The sequence below is a fragment of the Octopus bimaculoides genome, chromosome 6 (genome assembly GCF_046866305.1).
Source record: "Octopus bimaculoides isolate indiv1 chromosome 6, ASM4686630v1, whole genome shotgun sequence".
NCBI classification, from domain to species: Eukaryota; Metazoa; Mollusca; class Cephalopoda; order Octopoda; family Octopodidae; genus Octopus; species Octopus bimaculoides.
In genome coordinates, this window is record NC_142933.1 from 15,928,265 (window position 1) to 15,951,879 (window position 23,615).

A 23,615-nucleotide genomic window follows, 5' to 3' on the forward strand; every position below is an offset into this window, starting at 1 on the left:
TTCCTTCACTCGAAATTCTAATAACAAAAATATGCAGCCCGAAACACTCTCAAAATTTTAATTAAATGACATCATGTAAATATAGAATGCATTGTCACGTAAGAGAGATGATAATCTCGGAAATGTTACGAGCTTATTGGATTTCTTGCGGAAAGAATAATTTGAATGATCCTTGCATTTTAGTGCAGGGTAGCTTGAATAAAGACGTGTAATTTCCTTGCTCAACCTTGTGAGATGAAGCGGAGCTAAATCGAAAGTTAATAATTTGCCGAATGAAGGCGGCGAGCTTGCAGAAACGTTAGCAGGCCGGACGCAATGCTTAGCTGCATTTTGTCTGTGTTTGAACTGTTCTGAGTTCAAATTCCGCCGAGGTCGACTTTGCTTTTCATCCTTTCGGGGTCGATAAATTAAGTACCAGTTACGCACTGGGGTCGATGTAATTGGCTTAATCTCTTTGTCTGTCCTTGTTTGTCCCCTCTATGTTTAGCCCCTTGTGGGTAATAAAGAAATAAGAAACATTAGCACACCGGGCGAAATGCTTAGCGATATTTCGTCTGTCTTTACGTTCTGAGTTCAAATTCCGCCGAAGTCGACTTTGCTTTGATCCTTCCGGGCTCGATAAATTGAAGACTGGGGTCGATGTAATCGACTGGCTCCTTCCCCCGAAATGTGCCTAGAGTAACAAAGAATAATTTGTAGAATGATTTCAAAGCAGCGAGAATGTAAAAATAACGTATCTTCATTTTTGGTACGTTCAATATACACATTCGAATCTGCCATGTTTTGTTTGCAGAACATGGCAGATTCGAACGTGTATATTAATCGCTGCTGTTTTCCGTCCACATAGAACACTTCTACTTAAACGATGTGTGCTTGAGATTCACCCGTGTAAAGGGATTTCGATACATCCCGATGTTTCAACTATGTTCTCTGTTTTCTTGATTAAACGTACACCGTGGGACCATTGAAGCTAACAAGTGCATGAGTTCTTGAATATAAAAATCAGCAAAACAGTTCTTGATGCGAGCTGAATAGCGTATAGCGAAACACCTTGCAGACTCAAACCTAGATATCTAGGTTCCATCATCTGTTCCATCATCTGTTCCATCATCGAAAAGAACCTCTATTTAGGCGACATATGTTCAGAATAATTTCATAGAATAAGTTAAGAATAAGCTGATAGTACTTTTAATACAGCTCTTTGTTCATTAAATTTCAGTAATATATGTATAGCGTTTTGGTAAAAAAACAAAAGCAAAAATTACCATTTGCGTATTGGCTCCAACGTGGAGGCGCAATGGCCCAGTGCTTAAGGCAGCGGACTCGAAGTTGAAGGATCGTGGTTTCGATTCTCAGACCGGGTGTTGTGAGTGTCTATTGAGCGACAATACTTAAAGTTCCACGAGGCTCCGGCGGGGGATGGTGGCGAACCCTGCTGTACTCTTTCACCACAACATTCTCTCACTCTTTCTTCCTGTTTCTGTTGTACCTGTATTTCAAAGTACCAGCCTTGTCACGCACTATGCCACGCTGAATCTCCCCGAGAACTACGTTATGGGTACACGTGTCTGTGGAGTGCTCAGCCCATTGAACATTAATTTCACGAGCAGGCTGTTCCGTTGATCGGATCAACTCGTCGTGGTAACCAATGGAGTGCCAACCATATTGGCTCCAACAAAACTTTTGGGGCTAAAGAGAAGAAATATTTTTGTGTGCCTCTCTTTGTTGTTGCTTTCTCCCTTGTTCAACTGCATTCAAAAGTCTTATAAAATGCATTCTAGTCGTAACTAACCCACTTTTTTTTTCACAAGCATTAAAAAACAAATAAAGGCACACTCGTTGAGTGTCGTAGGAGGTGCCCTGTGTCTGACAAGAATAATGGCCAGATATTTATCGCTAGCTGGTTTATCCAGTACGTTCTTGTAGCAAAGGAAAAAAGACACGACATCAAATAGAGAGATAAGCAACTTGGCGCCAGTCAAACCATATCACTGGTGGTAGTTATACTGAATTAAAACACCAAGATACAGCTGCCTAACCGCCATATATTACAAGTACTTTGTTACATCGACCTCAAAAGAGTGAAAGTGAATTCCATCAGAACCGAGATTTCAAATAATAAAATCATATATAGGTGGAGTATGTACTTTGCTGTGGAGAATCGTGGCCTAATGGTTATGGCGTCAGCACCATGAATGTAAGATTGTGGTTTCGATTCCTGGACCGGGCGACGCGTTGTACTCTTGAGCAAAACACTTCATTTCACGTTGCTCCAGTCCACTCAGCTGGCAAAAATGAGGAACGCTGCGATGGACTGGTGTCCCATCCAGCTGGGGAAGACATACGCCATTGACACCGGGAAACCGGTCCCACGAGCCTGGCCAGGCTTTAAAAGGGCGTATTTATTTCTTTTTTATGTAGTTTGGAACACAGTATAGCATTTAATCAAGCATTCTGCTCAACTTACATTTGCACGCCCTCAGTCACCTCGTATTTTGGAGAGTTTAATGCACTGCAGCCCCTCCAGTAATCTAATCCCTTCTATGGAAGTCTACGTGGTCAGTTGATTTGCTGGTAATAACAGGCAAATTTTCCTTCAATCACATGGTACCGGCTTTTGTAAAGATAGAATAAATGGCAAAAAGTAGTCCAGCATGCTCTTGAAAAATCGAGGTTCATATGACTGGAATGGTTTTAAGAGAAGCTCTACTGTGGCCAAACTAAAGAACGACAAACATATCTCTCGCAATGAGAGGGATATTTGCGACTACAACTATACTACAACTATACTACAACTATACCGGCAAACATAACTACATCTCTTAATTATATTATGACCACTAGAACTGAACGGAATGGTGAGGATTCTTCATCGTAATCACTCGAAGCGTCAGGAACTGCGGAGAAATCTCCCTCAAATCGCATTCAAAAAATATTATCAAAGACCACTTTGAATAATGTGATCGTCTGTTCTCTGCATATATGAAGGCCTGATGGTCACATCAGGAGTATTTTTTAAGTTTGCTTCTTCAGATTTGAAGTGGTGCTAAAAAATGAAAACTACGAAAAAAAAAAAAAAACGAGCGTAACCAATACTATCTCAGCCTCTTCTGAGATTATTATCAGTGTTAGTTGCAGCAATACCACCACCATCAGCAGTACACATGTTGTAGTTGATCTTATCGAGTGTTTGTGCAGAAGCTGCTTGAGAAACTTGCAGCAATTTCGACATCTGGGAATGAGTTGTCAAATGCATGTTTGCTTCTATGTGCGTCTGTTTCAATGAAAAAGCGTGCGCATACATACATATATACACACATACATACATACGTACATACATACACACAAAGGGACAGGCATACACGTGTGTGAGTAATCGTTAATTCGTTCATCATTTTCATTTAGCGATCAGGCGTTACCACTACACGTACTAAATGTGACTATAGTAATTAAAGTGTCTGCTTGAGTGTACGCACGCGCGCGTGTGTATTTTCTTCAAATGAATCAATTTCAGGTAAACTGTCCTTCTTTACTACACGTCAGCAGTAATATTGCTTGAATTCGTTTGCGGTAACTATTGTATGTTCATCGTTTTTAACATCTGGTCGTGCAACCAATGCTCGACATAACATTTCAGTAGGAAGATAACATGTCCTGTCTTGCAAAACTTTAATCAATTCGAAATGTCGGTGTAATGATAGATAGTCGTGCGCCTCCGATTTGGTTGCTGAAGTATAACAACGATTTTATATATGGAATAATATTGTACAGAAACATTTCCTGTCAAGCTACTCTTCACATGTTATCTGTAATTTCGGTTTCGGTTCTTATTGGACAATGAATCTTAAAATGCTGCAATATTGTGTACTTTGAAGTGCTTATGGCATCTATGATGGCGCGAACGATGATTTGATTTTCATAGAAATTCTTCCAGTTGGTAAATTGATTATTTTACAATAAGCGTATATTCATGTATGTGTATATATGACGTGAGTTTTGTATATGCAATTATGGACAAGCGTGTGTATAGTTGTTTACTTCGATCGATGTATGCATTTGCATACATATTGAGATAGCCGATATGTATATTTAACTAGGAAGCATTCATTAACAATAATCTTTGCCTAATATGATTATCGATGGAGTCAGTCAAGCAATATCAATAAATGTACTCACCATAAACCATGAATGAAGCACAACTCGGAATAGTAAGACTCCAAAATATAAAATATTCACCAACAATTATATCAAATAGATATGACCAGCATCAGTTGCCTGCTGGATATCACAATGATTTTAGCTCCTCTTTATTTGTCGATGTAGTGGCATGAATATTCGAAATGGTTTTAACATCTATATATATATATATATATATATATATATATATATATATATATATATATATATATATATATATAACAATTGATGTAATCCTAATTTGGGCATCTATACACTAATATTTTTGTATACATGCATACATATAAACTCAATACCATTCGAGATTATTGATCTTTCAATACACTTGGAACAGTAACCGTGTAATTTTAAGCACATAAGTAGAGGTTAGCTTGGGGCGTTTTCCTTAAGATACGTATTACTTAGTCACCATTAAATCTACTTATATTCCCAATGACATTCTTATAAATGCATGCAGATCTCATTGTATTTGTACTCATATATCTATATAATGTTCTTTTTCTAATAATAAGAATAAGACCTACATTGTACTTCAAGTATACTGTTTCAATTTTAAGTTTCATTTTTAACCTTTTCTTAATATAGTTTTATAAGTTCACATAGGCAGAACTTAACCTACTTAACATTACTTTTCAAATAATTAAAGCGTAATTAGTAAATGCGAAAGATTACATTTGTTAAATAACCTACTTCAAAAGTTACATACAGTCTTGATAGACGGCTGTAGTATCCTTCCACACACAATCATGTACAACCCAAACAAACACCACTTGCTCTACTGTAAATGTTTCTTTGACATGACTTACGACTAACTGACAGGTCGTAAGTCGATCTGTTCGTATGACGGCTTTATTCTTTTTAACACTATTTTCAATCATGAAATCGATGCTTGAAAACGACTGAGTGAGAGGCAGTGGCAGGCTGACTCAGTCTGTGAGTGGCCTGCACTGACAAATGCTGCCATAGTCACCATACACACAGCTGCCCGACATCCGAAAATATATTCATTTATTCATTTCTTTATTTATATTTTTTTGTGGTCGTAAGTGCAGATGGTCGTATGTCGGGGAGAAGGTGTATTGCTTCTTTTTTTCCTTCTTTTTGTTTTCATCTCCTTCTCTTTCAACTTCCTGATTTTCTTTTCTTTTTGTTTTTTTTTTTTTATCCACACATGTATTCTACAGCAAATAAATATTTCAGTAGATTATATTTCTTATTTAAAACTATCAAATTTTCGCTACTAAGTATAACGGGGATCTGTCCAGAATCAACCGATTTTGGATGAACTTCAACAAAGTATAATGTGCACTTTGCATCCAATCGTTTCATTGTAGTTCTACGTTGCATTAACATAATTCATACATATACGCGTAGGAGTGATTGTGTGGTAAGTAGCTTGCTTACGAACCACATGGTTCCGGGTTCAGTCCCACTGCGTGGCACCTTGTCCAGGTGTCTTCTACTATAGCCTCGGGCCAACCAAAGCCTTGTGAGTGGATTTGATAGACGGAGACTAAAAGAAATGTGTGTGCGTGTGTGTGCGTGCGTGCAGGTGTTGGTTTGTATGTCTCCATAACTTAACTGTTCGGCAAAAGAGTGTGATAGAATGACCACCAGAATAACTACTTTAGAAATAGGCACTGAGTTGATTTGTTCGACTAAAATATTGTAAGGCAGTGCTCCAGCATGGCTGCAGTCCAATGAGTGAAACAAGTGAAAGATGAAATCTGTGTGAGTCTGTTTGTGTGTAAATAGTAGAAGATTTAATAAATCCAGAATAATAGCCCCGTAAACGCTAACAAAATGTCCAGTCAATATTATACTAATCCGTATAGGTTGTTAATCCGAGGGAAAGGTGATAGGTGCAAATCCGAATCCTATCATTAATTCGTATTTGCGTGAATTAATCCAGGTGTGTATCAGCAAAGAAATAAAGAATGATGAACTATGGTCAACCAATCAATAGCGTAGCTAATAGTATATCAGGGTGGGGGGTGACCGTTCCCTGCGAGCACATTTGAAAAAAAAAAGATGCCTTTTATAAAATGAATGAGGTGAAAATTGTTTGGTATGCATCACGTCGCCTTTTTTACGTGCTCATTTCCACTAAATTTAGAAACTGTCTACGCCCCTACATGAAGTTGTTTTTTTTATTTCTTTTCGCATGTTTCATATTAATCAACGATCTGAATCTATGATACACAACGGTTTGAAGTTTTAATTGTTCTTTTAATTCATCGGTTATTTTCACGAACTATACTTCCTAAAGCTCTTAAAGTATGTATTTCATTTCATGCTCCATTCAAGATACTGAGGATTTATAGCTGAAAGTAGAGATATATCAAATTTCTTCACATAGTTTTTTGCTCTCTATATAATTTCAAATATAAATCTTTGTCAGACTGGGCTAAATTGATATGTACATGAAGAAAATAAACGCAGTTGACAGTTTAATGTCAAATTTAATATCTCAGTGAGGTCTTAAAGTACAAATCACCGCATCAAAACCCCCAAAATACGCAGTAACCCCATAGCCTATTTGTAATATCAGTGAGATTCTGTTTTGCGGACTTTGAATAAAATTGCATTAAATACAATTTATTCAAAAGAATATATTCTAAGAATTGTATATATGAAATATATTCTACAGAAAGGATACATCACGTTATTATATTTGTGAGAAATATAAGCAACGGTTGGAAATTAGGTTGAAATTCAATATGGTTGGAAACGAGGTTCTTAGAGCTAATACATAGGAAAAAGCAATAAATGGGGAAGTGAAATTTTAAAATATAATCCATGTATTTAGTTAATTAATCTTAATTAATTAATCTTAATTCAGGTTAGCTATGATCGGATTTCTAATAATATCTTAGTTTGAGTTATAGGAACAAGTAACGTCACTAAGTATTGTACTTAGCAATTTGCCTCGTGTAAGATCTTAAAACGCCCGAATTCCTTTTTTTTTCCTTTCCTTTTTAATCGTGAAAATATGATATACTTCAGAGCTCTGAAGCTCATTGTCTTTTGTGAAGGGAAATTTTCCTGAAGACAGGAAATTTTCCCTGAAGAAAACAAGTTTTACTCTTTTTAAACGTACTCAACTATCGATAGATATTTAACCATAAAACTGCTTCCATTGCATAATTCGAATTTGCTTTGTTTTTGCGATGCCTTTGCAAATCAATGAATAGTTTAAACACTATCAGTAGTGTACTTCAGACTAGGTTTTTGCTTCGGAAGTGACATGTGTAAGTGGGAATGATAAGCCGAAACAACGGTGAAATACTTATCTCTCATTTCATATGTCTAGCACTAAATTATATTGTTTTTTTTTTCATATTTAACACAATGCGTCTACAAACAGATGTTTCGTAAAACAAAGTGTACAACTGCCGATTTTTACCTAAATATACACATTCATTTTGTGGTATATATATATATATATATATATATATATATATATATATATATATATATATATATATATATATATATATATATATATATATATATATATATATACACATATATAACACATTTAGGGATGCGTATTGTAGTAACTATGGCATGTATCTCCTCGTTAAAATCGGCATGAATTTTAGCACCGAATACACGCGTACATATACCAAACACACACATTTACGCCATGCTTCCACGTCATGCTTCCACGTCATGCTTTCGTTTTCGGGTGACATTGGTCGGGGCAGTGCTATAGTACAGAACACATCTCTAATGTGCCACATAACAGGACTTAACCTGAAACAACGTGGATGCAAAGCTGGATTCTTAACCACAAAATCACACATACGTATGTGTGTGTGCGCGCCGCGCGCGTAAATATTTTACATGGTATTAGAACTCGTTAGTCCTCAATATATATATATATATCGGTGGCTATCGGACGCTGTCGAAGGGAAATAACCCTTAAACCCGGGTCCGTTCGTGCTACAGATCACGATGATGGGAGGGATAACTTCCCTTGGCAAAACAAACAGGGCACAGAAGTGTGTCGATAAGCCAGCTGGAGGAGATGTCCTCCTGGGGCTAAAAGCAACAGTAACATCCACCCCTAGGGGTCAGCCACATTTAAGTGGCAATATACTTCACTGTATCGTGCAGTTACTGTTAATACATAATTTAGAGAATTAACATATATATATATATATATATATATATATATATATATATATATATATATGCTTCAGGATATAGCGTTAGGTGAGTGGAGAGTGTAAATAGGAAATTAAAATCATGACAAAGAAACAGGAATTATGCACCAAATAGACTATTATGAGATGCATAATTACTTAGATTTAATTTGCAGCAGAAAATCTTGCATCTTTTTACTTGTTTCAGTCATCTGATTACGGCCATGCTGGGGCACAGCCTTGAAGAATTTCTTGCGGAATTTATCGCCCACAGTACTTCAGTTTTTAAGCCCGAAACTAATTCTATCGTTTCTTTTGCCGAAATGATATTTTACGGGAACGTAAACACAGCAACATAGGATGTCAACCGGTGGTGGAGAACAAAGACTTATACAAAGACACATACACACACATATATATTTGACGGGTTTCCTTAAGGTTCCATCAACGAAATCCACTCACGAGGTTCCACGCAGTGGGAGCGAACCCGGAACCATGTGGTTTGGAACCAAGTTTCTTACCACTCAATTGCCTTTGTGCCTCCTCACATAGTCACGCCTGCGCCTACCAATGAACTTGATTTAATTTCTCACATCGTTTCTTTAAATTCATACACACACAATCACACACACATTTTTCTTACACATACGCACCCATGCTTCCATATATATACGTATAGTGGGTGATAACTGTTAACAAATTAAGAGATAAATCCGTCTGCCTTTATAAATCATTAGAAATAGGAACAGAATTTTCAGTCAAGTAAAACCCTTGTCCAAGTAAAAATAATTCATTGGAGAATTACTTTGTTATCTCTAACTGGAACGTAATGGACCAGGACAGAAATACCATTGAAAGATAAGGTGTGCTGATGCTATGGCTGACCTGTGGTTGAACTCCACTAGCAACATCAGCAATATACAGGAACAATGGCACAATAGGACAGCATGAATGTATGGGTGTATATGCGTTTGCAGACACACACACACACACACACACATACACACACACACACACAGACATATATATATATATATTGACGTACATTACGTTACATTTGCACGGATCAGTTTACAATTGAAGGCTGCCCGACTTCTACTATGACGAACAACGCCATTTTCGCTGCCACCGCTGCAACCGCCGCCACCACAACCACCTCTGCCGCTGCTGTTTCTTTTATTTGTCGCGCGGGCAGCGTTTCAAAACATTATCAACTGCACGATGCAATGTTGCACGAAAAATAAATGTTATCACATCGTTCTGAATGTCAACAATGACACATGATGCTATGGCTGATGGTGATGGTTAGTTATGGTGATTACGAGGTCGGTGACGAATGAAGCGGCGCTATTTGATGGTAATGTCGCCAACGACATCGGCAGTTTGCATCTTGCTGCTGATAACGGCTAATGATGATGATGATGATGATGATGACGGTTGTGGTGGTAAAGATGATGATGATGTTGATGATGACAAGATGATGTTAATAATGATGACGGAGGTGATGATGATGGAGTTGATGAAAAATATGTTGACGAAAATGATGAACATGTGCCTGGTTCCATTTTTGTAACGCAACTTATAATTTTAAAATATCTATACACACATTTGATGAAATACATAATTCCGGGTAGATTGGATCAATCGAAGATGAGAGGGTCGTGTCTGGAGCGCTGAAATCGCACGTCTGCTTAATCAGTCTAAAGTAGAGTTGCTAATCAACTCTATTTGCAATGATAATTAAAATAACAATACCAATAATACAACTAATATCAGCAATAATTATGAAATGCAGACGAAAATGATATTTCCGAACATGTGGTCGTTTGACTTCCTGGAAAAAAACAGCCAAATCCATTCTAACTTATATCCTATTGTATTAATCGAAGAAAGATAATATAATTAAAAGAATACCAACAACAACAACAACAACAAAACAAAGAAATCTATTTCAATAGGCGAGATGTTCACAAATGGAATGTCATTCATTACAGTTCAATTCTATCACGACTGACCTGGGGTTAAATAATTACAATTAAGGAAGGAAGACCACAATGACAATAACAACAACAACATCGTACACTTGTAACAAGCGTAAAACATTTAGCACGCATTCCTACATGAAACGCGATACAAGGTCGACTGTGATCTGCGTGTACTATCGCTGCTACTGCTGACATTGCGAGAACTACTACTACTACTACTACTGCTACTACTACCACCACCACCACCACCACCACCACCACCACTACTATCATCAACATCAATACCGCCTTTGTTACTATTACTGCTGCGTCAACTACAACTTTGCAGCTATTACGCCGCCCATTACTCTACTGATAAACAACAACAAATACTACTACTACTGCTATTACTACCACTACTGTTACTATTACCGTTACTGTAGGCATTGCTGCTAATACAACCGAGCGCCGGGTTAAGGAGGGCCTCGGTAGTGTTTTATTTATTTTTATTATTTATTATTTGATAATTTATTTTAATGTTTCGTTATTCTTTCTTTCAAAATTATGGGTAGTGTTATAATTACTATCATTATTATAATTATTATTATTATTTGTTGATCTTTTTTTTTTTTTCGCATGCGAAAAAATGCTTGGAATGTTTCTGATGCAAAAGAGCTGAAGGAAGGAAGGAAGGAAGAAAGGAAAAAAACGAAAATCGAGGCGAAGGCAAATAGAAAATAGAAATAGAAGAAGAAAGCAAAGGGAAAAAATTGTATAGAGATTGGAATTTCATACGCCAAACGGAAACACCCTATGATGGAGCCTTTACAATGCTGGTCCACTTGCTAGATATAAGAACCAAATCTCCCACAAATCGCATTCCACTGCTTCAGGAGAGAAACGAACACGTTGGATAATGTAACGTTCGATACCTGTAAGCGGACGTCTCTGCTAATTCTTTTTTTTTTTTTTTTTTTGTTTAGGTCTATGTGCGTTTCCACATAACTATGCACGTTTAGGGGTGCCTTGGAGCTAAAAAAGAGCAACAACAATAATTGAAATACCATTAACAACACTCACGATATTTATGAAAATATCTAATGCAAACACACCCGCTTAAGACATATACACGCTTAACATAGAACGATAACACACACACACACACACACACACACACACACACATATATATATATATACAAGCGCACACGCATACATATACGGAGAGAGAGAAAGAGAGAGGTTGATTGCTAATTAAGCATATTCTTTTAGCTATCTTTCAATCGCTTAATTTGTATGTCTATCGTTCCATCTATTTCATATTTTCCTGCTCATTACTAATTTAGCCGTCTGTCTTTCGGCTGTTTCTTTTTTTTTATATTATTATTATTATTATTATCATTATTATTATTATTTTCTATTCGTATGTATAGGACATGCAATAGGAATCTTTCAAGTCAGGCACATTTCCCTGATGCGTGGAATGTTTAAACTGTTCATATATATATATGAATATACACAAGTTTGAATGTATTATTCTATATGTATGTATATAAAAACAAGTCGTTAAGTAAGCGAGAAAGAAAGACTGAACATCACACATACACGCACAATATATCTATATCTATATCTATCTATCTATATATATATATATATATATATATATATGCTGCATTAATAGGGATGTGTGCAGACGGTAACAAGAAACACGATCATCTTTTCAGTCGTTCGCAACCACTTCTTAGTCGGAGATGTCTATGCGTGCGTGCATCGGAGCTTTAGACTCAATAGTGATTGCCTAGTCGTGCAGAAAAGCGAGGAAGAGAGAGAAATAAGAGAAACGAACAAAAATATAAACACACTTTGGGGTATTCACGAATGCAACAAATGAGTCTACTCAGTCGCTAGAACGAGCAGCCAAATCTTTTACAAACTACATGCTTCTGTTCTAAAAACGAGATGGCTAAATAATAATATATTAAATGTCCTGGGTATAAATAAACTGCCTGAAAATTAAAAAAGAAATTATAATTATAAATATATACAGGCTCTTTTCGATTGGAAACAATGCCACTCGTCATAAGTCAATTCCACCAGAGTTGACTTCAGGTTAAATGACAACACTGCAATCATTTTTAAATGCTACAACTGCACAGCTACTTACATATTGCTTCTATTACAAGGGTAAGGAGAACAACACCAACAGTTATGACGAATTCGTCCAAATGAATACTTATTACTAGCAAAAGTAGGTGTGTAATCCCCTTTCTTTTCTTCTGCACCCTCTCGCACCTTATCTCGTGTGTAACGTTTAGTTATGCAATCCTCCTCTCACCACTCCTCTTACCTCTCTCTCCCCCTCCCTAACCGTCTATCTGTCTGATTCTCTTACACCTTCCTTCTTTCACTGTATTTTTCTCTCACTCATTTTCGCGCTCCTTTCATGGTTACCGTGACGAGCCAACGTCAACAAAGTTAACGGGTACCAGCGAATCGTCTCCCTGGTGGTCCGACTTACTCGAAATAACAGCTGAATTTCACTCTTAGACACGAATTGACCCTGAGGCTTCAAACACACACACACACACACACACACACACACAGAGTCCTGTTAACCAGTGTCTGACGAAAAAGAGATGGAATGGTCACGACTGGATTATCTTTGATCATGGCTCTGCTCGATCAGGGCTGACCAGAGGCTAACGAACTACTACAAAGATATCAACTGCTACAGACAACAAATAGCTATGTAATCAGCAGCAACTGTAATAAAAACTTTATGTGGTTTGTCTTCAGTAAAATCCACAAATATGAACAACAAACAAAACTCTCATTCGTTCCACTTATATTATTAATAACAAGAGCAACAGCAGTTATATACACACATTCCCTCGCTTTACTAACTACTACCACCTCCACCACCACTAACATCACCATCATCAGCACAACGAGAACCAATCAGCACTAACAACTCAAGCAACACCACCACCTTAACCACCACCCTAACACTCAGCAACGTGATGCCCTCGATACAATTATTATCATTATGGAATTTATCGCACGCTTAACAGCCGGTATAATCGTGTCTTCTTCTAAAAACAATATGAAACAAGTATTGCAAACGTGTCTGTGAAGCCCGCATAAGTTAAAGTTTAACAAATAATATAACAAATAAGAGGTAAATGGTACAGCTAACAACGGATTCACGACCTTTATAAATGTTTCTTCTTGGTTTGTCTACACACGTTCTTTTTTAGTTAATGTTTTTATTTATATGTCGCTCAGTAGATTAATATTGGATATTGTTAGAACATTCACATTTGAATACAACATTTATTCATACTGCCATTGCTACAAACACACATAACCACATTTATATAGACGCACATATATATTTATATATATGCATACACACACACACACACACACACACACTATTGATTTAGGATTAATATATCCAATTATAGTTAGATTGGTTGTATATTCCTAAGTACATATAAGTATATTTTGACGAGAAGCTAACCTGGAGAGATATATTTTTCTATTCAACATTTTTTTATGTACGGACTCCTCGCAATTTTATTTCCGCTGCGTTTAATTGTTGATTAAAAATACGAGTTTAATCAAAAAGGTTAAATTTGTTATTTGCTTCCTCTATATATATATATATATATATATATATATATATATACATATATAAAACACGTACATACACAAGCACAATTACATAAAATCAGTCTTGGCCTTTCGTAGCGTATATTCGTTTCTTTATCCGTTAGTAATCTTGTTATCGATCTCACTTTGTCTCTCTATCCTATAAACATACAAACCATTTATTTACATATATACAGAAATATATACACATTACACACACATGTGCACAAATGCTACGAATATCCTATCGAAAGATATAAATGTAAAAAAAATATTGAGTTCGTGGTACTCCAGACCATCGAGGAAAAAGTGAAACGATAGGATTTGAAACAGAAATGGGAAGTCTAAAATAATTGTTATTTATAAAGTATATATACATATATAAGAAAACACACACAAGAAGGAAAACATATGAAAAATATTCATGATCTGGCAGCGTGGCTAGCCAAGGAGTTACCGATATTTTCTGGTGTATTGGGCACTAGAGTTTTCTTGGAAGTGAAGCCGGCACCGACGTGGAGCGTGGAGCTGCCTGCTATATGTGCCGACTGGCGTGCGGAGGGGTGTTCCTACCGCCCGAGGGTTGCTGTGGAATGAGACCTATTCATGTGCGGCGCTGTCCTGTACTTTCCTGTCTTGGACTATGGATGTTGGCACTCGGGGCCATCTGTAAGTATTTGAATTTACCAAAAAAAAAACAAAAAAAAAATCTGAAAACTATATATTTATATATTTGCTTTTGAATTATTTTTGTCTATTATTTTCTTAGTACTTCGTGTCTGTAATTTTATTGTTACACGCTTTCCATAAACACACACACACATGCACAGATATATTGGATGTGTATTATGGACAAAAGTATCGTATACAATTGAAGCTATACATATAAATATTGTCACGTTTCTCGTGACTCATCGCTGTTTTGTTAAATTCTGCAACGAATAATATTTTCCCCGTTATTACAACCAGACAAAAAAACCAAATATATACATATATATATATATATATATATATATAGATGTATACATGCATGCACGAACGTATGTATGTGTGTGCTTGTGTGAGAGCTATAGTTGCGCGTTTCCAAACTGTATTGTCTATACATTGCAGTTTTATTTATTTTTTACCGATCAATACCTTGTATATATCAAAAACACACAAGTAATGGTATATGTATACCTCTATACCTAACTATTAAAGCTGTCAACTTATTCGTATTACTACTAAATACTGGGTGAATTTGAGACATATATATATATGTCTGTGTGTGTGTGTGTGTGTGTACACGCATGTTAAAGCGTACATGTAGATGAGAACGGTAGATGAATGTTATTAAAAGAACACTGCGATAATTAATTTAGAATAAGTGACTGTTGTTTAATGCTCAGAGGTGAGGGATCGATTTTGAAGCACATCCATTTGTTTTATTCATTGACTCTCTCTCTCTCTCTTTCTTTATATATACACAAATACACGCATGCACACACACACAAACACACCGGCCATAGATTTTGCATAAAGTTACTTAAAGCTTCGTAATTTAACAGAAAGATTTAAACTCTGAGGATCGAGTGATTGTTTTGAAGTTATAATGGAAGTATTAATAACAATTTTATAAACTCATTAAGTATGCCAATTATATAACCTTTTTTATTCTCGTGATGGGTTCATTATTTTCGTTGTAAATTATATAGAACGATTGAGACGTACACACGTACCAAGTAAACACCAAACACGTGTGTGTCGCTACTATTATGTGTCTCTTTCTTTTCTATAACCGCATATTCTGTAACCAAAGTTGTATGAACGCCGTTTCTACACTCCACATTTTGCTACTAAAGTTAATCAGGTTTATATTAGTAAGGGGTTTCGAAAATCCGTACTGCTAATTGTTGCTTTTGTTAAAAAAAAAAAAAAATCATAGAAAATCCAAAACTTTAACTTTGACATACCTGCTTTCATTTCTTTTCTCTCACCGTCTCTGGCCCTCATCCCACCCCACCTATGTATGTATACACCCCCCCCCCCACACACACATATATGTATAATCATGTTAACTATGTGCGTGTAAGTGTGCTCAGGCGTACATGTGTGTATTCTGTTATTTTCAAAAGCACATGTGCTATGTTTTTCAGCAGCAGGGGGGGGGGGGGTCTTCAGCAACGAATCTAAAAGTGTGGGACGGCAAAGCATGCTAACGAACGAATGGAAGGAGTGACACCTTTGCATTGTGTTCTCTATTTTAAGCAATAGAAAATTGGTTGAGAAAAGATGCATTGACAACCTGGCAATATTAGCAATATATTGTAGCATCTCATACCTTCGCGTTCAAATCTCGTTTGAAGATCGTAAGCACGCTCTCTGTCTTCGTGTGTGTGATGATTCCTATTGTAAACACACGTCTCTTGGGAAGTAGCACAATGAAATAACTAATGCTTGACCAACTGACTGATATGAAGACACAATAACCGTACTATCTTTTCTCTTTGCATTTCTACTCTTATCGTACTGGTTTCTTCTCCTTTCAACTAATTTGCCCTCTTAAGTCTATTACGACCATCCCATCTCTGACACCTCTATTCTACACATCACTCTAATTGATTACATCTCCACCACGTTTTACACGAAACACAACACCTTTAATAATTGTATTCAGTATTTTTCTTCTCACCACGTTAGTCCAGTAGGAATTTCATCCCTGCCTAAACATTTAGAGTACAATCATCAGCTCGCAGCAGTTCAGGACGGGCATCACCAGGCACGACCCCACCTACCGCAGACGACCCTTAGGCATGACTGTACAAATCAAAATCTGTTGAATCGATGTCAATGTGCAAAGGAAGTACAAAGATGATCCTGTCGGTGTCTTGCACTCAGAACGTGACGCAACTATATAACTGACACACTTTGTCCGTCACACTGCTAGTTTCTCAACTCAGTATTAATGATGCTATTAAGCCGGTGAGATAGCAGAATCGCCAACACAGCAAGCAAAATGCTTAATGGTATTTCGCTCGTGTTTACGATCTGAGTTCAATTTTGCTGTGGTCGACTTCGCATTTTATTCTTTCTGGTCAATGAAACAAGTTCTAGATGAGCGCTGGGACCAATCTAATGGCCCTACCTCCTCTTCTGAAATTACTGGCCTGGTGTCAAAATTTTCAACCAGTACTGATATTAAGAATACTGGTTCTGATGATAGTATTTGTTTCTGATTTAGGGAGGGATTTAGCTGATATCATTATTTAAAGTACACGATTTGTACTTAATAGACTCTGCAGTGATGTATTTGAAAGTTAACCACAGCAGGATTTGAAGTCAGGACGTAAAGATTTTTTTTTTTCTCCAGCGCTTAAACGATTCTGCTATTTCGGCACCGTACAATGGCATTTGCATTTAAGCTCGAAGCCAGTAATTTTGAGTGAGCAGTTTAGGGGCCGATATTACCGACCTCACTTTTTGACTGGTCCTTTTTCTTTTATAGACCCCGAAGGGTTGAAAAGCAAACTATATCACAACAGGGTTTGGAAGACAATTTAAGAGCTGAAAAAATCCCGGTAGGCATTTTTCCGAAACATTAACATTCTAGCAATCTACCAGTCAACCATATAACACTACAGAAAAGTTTCTGGTGATGTAATTTGTCCCAATATTGCATTACCAGTCACCCAAAAAGGGTAACAGGTGAACCCCACAAGGGCAATTTATAGAAAGAACGGGAGAGAAAAAAAAACACTTTTGTTAATTGACAGCGTATGAACAATACTAAACGGGGCGTCCCAGTAAGGGGTAATTTACCTAATGCGAATCAAGAAACAGTACATTGAGGATTAACATGATAGCTATAACAAACTCTCCCGACGCTTTATTCTGCCTGTTCCCAATTGTACATAAGCACAAAGCCAACAATTTTCGAGAGGACAGGATCGATGGAATATATTGATCCGAACATTTCACTGGTACTTTATTTTATCTACTCCAGAGAGATAAAGGACAAAGTTAACTTCGAAGGGGTTTGAAGTCAAAGCATAAAGAGCTGTAACTAAATACTGCAGGACATTCTGTTCGGCACTCTGACAATTGCGCCAGTGAAATATTGATTATAACCTTTCAAGTTGAGCTGTGAGTAGTTTACTGGTAATCCACTCATCTAAATGACTGCTGATACTTGTGTATATTTTTCGTTGAATAACACTTAAGCTCGCCAAACAGCATCTCATAAAAAATTTAATTTAGCTTCATTACTGACACATTTCAAGACAGATAAGGATCCATTCTTGTCCTAACGACTTTGACATGTTTCTATAGCTCTGAATAACTTTGTGCCTCCAGTTATATAATTCGGTTTTAAACACCAGTTGAACTTGGAAACTAATTTGCTTCTTCATATGAAGGGTGGCCCAAAAGTAGGTTTACAGTTATACAACTATCTCTTTCGCATTTATATATTAACAGTTTAAAACTTAATTATAAAAAAAAATATGAAACCATTATTCTATGCTAATTTAGTTAATTTAGTCAAGATCACTTTCCAGTTTGTAAGATAATTTAAATGTAATAAAATGTTTTAGAAGAAATTTAAAGTGACTACGTGATAACTGTAAACTTACTTTTGGGCCACCGTGTATACTCCTCGTATGCGCTGCTCCCCCCCCCCCTTCAACTTCTCACTCACGCGATGCATTACAATTAATATCTCTCGCGTTTCTGATTAATGTTCAGATTGACTGAAATATCTCAAAAATAAAATTCTATTCTTTACACGAGCTATTCGCTTGATTAGCCGACATTTAGCCCAATATGTTAAAGTCACCATTTCGAACAAATGGCGGCTCTACAAATATCTGCGACCAAATTTATTTCATACATTGAACAATATATTCTTCTATTGTTTTTTATCTCTGTTATCTTTGTTCATCTGTTACATTTATCTTTTGACCTCAGTGAAAGCAAATTTCTATGCGATCGGGCCATACAACTGGAAGTGACTACAAAGGACATCACTGTGCCTATCTATCTATCTATCTATCTATCTATCCATCTTATTTGCCCTTACCTGTTATCCTATAATAGCATTCAGGAACAAGATAATTCCGAAGATTACAGCATTCTATCTCCTCTTTTTCTCGCGCTTTGATCTGCACTCAATTTGCCGTAGGATTTTTAATATCCAATTCTCTTTTCTTCAAACATTTTAAGTAGATCATGTCTTGCTCAGATTCCTGCTCAATAACTTAATGCACCTATTCAGTTGCCATGTGTTCCGGCAGGTTTTAGTCGAATAAGAGTTTACTCCTGTCATTTGCAAGGTGATATTTCTTCTTAACCAAAGTTCACTTTGAGATAAATTAAATAACCGGAGAGAGTGAACAAATATTCCCATGAGTGTAGCACAGTCGTAATCAAAGGACTATTTTCCTGTAACAAGAGATGGAATAACAATAATGCTTTCTGCTAAAGCATTATTGCACAGGGTCTGCAATTTGAGAGGAGAGGACTAGTCGATTACATCGACACCAGTGTTTCACTGGTACTTAATTTATCCACTCTGAAAGGCTGAAGGGGAAAGTATACCTCGGCGGATTTAGAACTCAGAATGTACAGACGGACGAAATACCGCTAAGCATTTTGCCAACTCGCCGCCCCAATAATAATATTAATACTACTAATAATTATAGTTTAAAATTTCGGCACAGTACTTGTTCATATCTTATTGACGATGAATGGACGATAGACAAATTTGGTCTTCATATGATTTGAAAACTGTCTAAGAAATACGACTGACCATTTTATCAGACGCGTTAACGATTACCACTGTTAATAATAATGATGATAGTAGTAATAATGATGATGATAATGATTTAATATATTGGCACTAGGCCACTAATTAGAAGAAGGCAGGTATGGCAATTTAACCCAAGTACATAAAAATGTTTTTACAGTGTTAACATGCAAAAAAAAAATGTTAATATTGATATTTAGGTTTTGGAATAAGCAGAAAATGCTTGCACGAGATTCCACTCACTATAATAATGATGTTGCCAGTGAATGGTGCATACGGTTGACGAGAGTTCAACAAATTGGTCTATGTTTGTCTCCAAGATAACAGATAGTGGAGGAATTCGTTTTCATTATAATATCAGTGTTATATATGTGGATCAGGCTTTCCCTGCTTCAGTTTAGTTACTCGTACTTTATTTGCTTTTTAATTGCTTATTGAAACTGTGTTCGCTGTTATTTAGTGACGTCCTGTAAGAGTACATTTGGATTTCTCTTCTATTCCAAACGTCTTTACAGCTTCGTATGTGCTGAATAATGTGTCTCTAATATTGACGCGTTTTTTCTTGAGGTAACCTCAGTACATAAACATATCAAACTCTTTCTCCTATTAAAGACAATCTCTTACAATTGTTTGTGTGTTAGTTTTGTTCTTTTTGTTTTTGCCTCACCATTCAAAAATTTTGAAAGACGTTTCCAAATTCTTGGGTGTCCACATTTTATAAAGAAGTCATGTACATATTAACAAATTCTTGTGAATTTAGTTATAACTCTAGATCTAATGTGAGATCAAGGTTCCACTTTTGGCCCCAGACCGTATGTGACTTATTGACTTGTTTGTTGCAGAAATAATTCCAGCTCGGATGTGAATTACCGGCCTCATTTGTGTAAAAAGCCAGAAGAAATGCCACTAAACATTTAATTCTGATTGACGTTCTAATTATTCTACCAGCTTCATTCTACACGTTGTTGTTGGCACTCCGTCGCTTACGAACAGCCTACTCGTGAAATTAACGTGAAAGTGGCTGAGCACTCCACAGACACGTGTAACCTTAACATAGTTCTCGAGCATATTCAGCGTGACAAGGCTGACCCTTTGAATTACAGGCACAACAGAAACAGGAAGAGTGAGAGAAAGTTGTGGTGAATGAGTACAGCAGGGTTAGCCACCACCCCCTGCCGGAGCCTCGTGGAGCTTTAGGTGTTTTCACTCACTAAACACTCACAATGCCCGGTCTGGGAATCGAAACCGCGATCCTATGACTGCGAGTCCGCTGCCCTAACAACAGGGCCATTGCGCCTCCACTCAATCTATACGTATTTTGATAATAAATAGTTTTTGTATGGATTACTGGAGTATGGTTGTATATCTGGTCTACATAACGTACTTGCAAGCGAGAGAACAGAATGTATGCAGAAGAACTATCTCAGATGCTTTTCTTATATTATGTAAAGCTTTTCAAAACTGTAGGCTCTATACCATATACCTCCCACCCCATCTTTTTGTTCTTATCTGCTTAACAAATGAATGGCGACTAGAAGGGATTGATTTGTGACAGTTTGTGTCACTGACTTCAGGAGGAAATTAGGTTTTTGGCTCAGTTGGTTTCTGTTGTTATCCTCGTTAAAGTTGTTACAAACCACGCGATCCTTGATCCAGTACACCTGCATTTATTCAAATGTTTTGTAGTCCCAGTTATTTTGTATATTTGTATATATCATGAACAGCATTGTTAAATGCATGCTCCTTAATTCAAAACACTATGGTGTTATTTGAAGGAGCTCTGACTTACCTTTTTCTTTGTAGGAAACATAACTGAAAAATGTGTCCTCGAACGAATATGAACTCAACCAAAATGGGATAAAGAATTTAAAATATAATTTCCTAATTGCTTATAATTAGAAATATAGCAGAAAATAAAAGAATTTTATGGAAGAATGTTATTAAATATAATTTTGTGTGGCAAGATTCCTGATGTGAAACCGTGTGTTGAAACATATATCGTTGTATTTCGGGATGGTCATATATTAGTTCTTCACTCGTTTAGTACTGTTTTTATTTTAACTTAGGTTCATTGTCCAGAAATACATTTTCATAACTGACTAAGAAGAGCAGAAGCACACATGAGGGTGGAAAGTATCGTTGAAGAGGTCACATGTGTGACGTAAGATTTTCGGATAATTGACATGTGCTAAAATAAGTAGTCATACTTGAGTGAAGAACGAATACATAGTGCCTGTTTATTTGGCAAAAAAAAAAAAAGAGAGTCAGAGACTAATGCTATCCCAGCATGACCATAGCTTTAAAGCTGAAAAAACTTTAAAGAATTAAAGAAAAAAATCCCGAAATACAACAATGTTATCAAATATCAAAGATTTTAATGTTAAGACTACAAAATGTTTAGGCCACATAATTGAATTCATTCGTGAGTGTATTCATTCATTTAATGACATACATTTCAGTATTTACAAAACTTAAGTCAGCTATTATATTCAAATATAACCTTGACTTTTAATATCTGTCTAGACATGCATATGGTTACGTACACAAAGATATGCATAAGCGCGCGCACACAGTCACACATGTTTGTACTTGTTTTTGTTTGCCGATACCACCATGCGCACGACAGACATTAGAAGTGCGTATTACACTTTGTATAACTGATATTATGAGAGAAATGATAAGAACGTGGTTTCTACAATGTGAGCAAGCAACAAGTCGCAGGATACGTCAGTTGTTTCTCTTCCTCTCATCTTTCGATATGTCTTCACACGTGTTTTCTTGTTTTTGAAATCATATCCGTTTCCGGTCCTGGCACATGCTAACATTTATGACAGTCTTTCAAAGAATGCATAGAGCTAGCTAACCTTCCTTCTTAGTGGCATAGAAATGATGCGTTATATTTTATGATTCATAAGTACAAAATAATTTGAGTTAGTGGTACATATGCATATATCTTAGTCAGAAATGCAAGCGTTGCAATAAGCATGATATAACAACAACCAAGAATTGTAATCTTATCTAAGGCGTTGGGTGAGAATACAGGGCGTTGTTTTTATTAGAACTTGTTCGTTCGTATTGTTTAAATTACATAATTATATATTGGCATGTGCGTTGGAGTTACTTCATATTTTAACTGCACACATTTAAAACTGTTCAATGGAATCACAATACACCTATCAGGTACTGGAAAAGAACCTCTATCTTGTCACTCAATCTCCTAGAAACCGCAGCTAAATTCCGCTTAAATCAAACAATGTCTACAAAATATGAAACGGCGTGGTAGATACAATGAATGATGATGCCCAAGATAGAGCGTGAGAAAAAAGAATCTGACTAGTGGTACTCCAGCATGGCCACCACTTCAGAACTGAATTTTTTTTTTGTTTTTAAATGAACCCGAATGTAATAGATTTCATCATAGGTTTCCGATCAGAATTTTTCTGGGGTAAAAAAAAAGGCAACATTTACTACATGTGTATGTTGAGAAGATGCGTATTACTGTCATATATACAAACGGTTAAAGTATTAAATTACTTCTTCATTGACGAGAGAAATGTAGCCGTTGACTTGCTGTAGATTTACTACACTTGAAATACAACATGCTGTGATGTGTTTATGCGTGCATGTTTGCGTTGATAGGCGGGTAGGCAAGCAAAGAGATAACATAACCTCGACATGCTTCAGTTATCAGAGAGATATGCACGTATATGTATTTATAGGTACATTTTTAAATAGAATGGTGTTAAAGCTTCGACAGTTGGGAGTATTAACGTGCCATGTGTGTAACAGTTAATGAAAGCAGGTAAAACAAAGCAAGCTTTAGTTACCGAGCAGACTCTACAAATCTAGTTACATTGAGGTGAATGGT

General features: G+C 36.5%; 1 protein-coding gene and 2 long non-coding RNA genes across 5 annotated transcripts in view; 2 read left to right on the forward strand and 1 right to left on the reverse strand.

Moving 5' to 3' along the window:
• The window catches only part of LOC106869046 (uncharacterized), a 106,595-nt gene extending 93,980 nt beyond the window's left edge, over nt 1-12,615 (reverse strand). Inside the window, exon 1 of the long non-coding RNA XR_008264459.2 lies at nt 12,476-12,615. This is a non-coding gene — a long non-coding RNA (uncharacterized LOC106869046). The remainder of the gene's footprint in view (nt 1-12,475) is intronic.
• A 63-nt stretch (nt 12,616-12,678) lies between these two features.
• Nucleotides 12,679-23,615, forward strand: part of LOC106869714 (2-phosphoxylose phosphatase 1) — a 146,111-nt gene continuing 135,174 nt past the window's right edge. The window contains exon 1 of one of the 3 annotated variants that reach the window (XM_052969015.2): nt 12,679-14,634. In XM_052969015.2, the coding sequence (XP_052824975.1) occupies nt 14,505-14,634 (130 nt within the window). In that variant the 5' untranslated portion in view covers nt 12,679-14,504. The remainder of the gene's footprint in view (nt 14,635-23,615) is intronic. The other 2 variants (XM_052969016.2, XM_089353513.1) reach the window with 2 other exon arrangements.
• LOC149134953 (uncharacterized) lies at nt 14,954-22,593 on the forward strand. The gene is made up of 2 exons (XR_016242178.1): nt 14,954-20,608; nt 20,643-22,593. It is a non-coding gene; the product is annotated as an uncharacterized LOC149134953 (long non-coding RNA).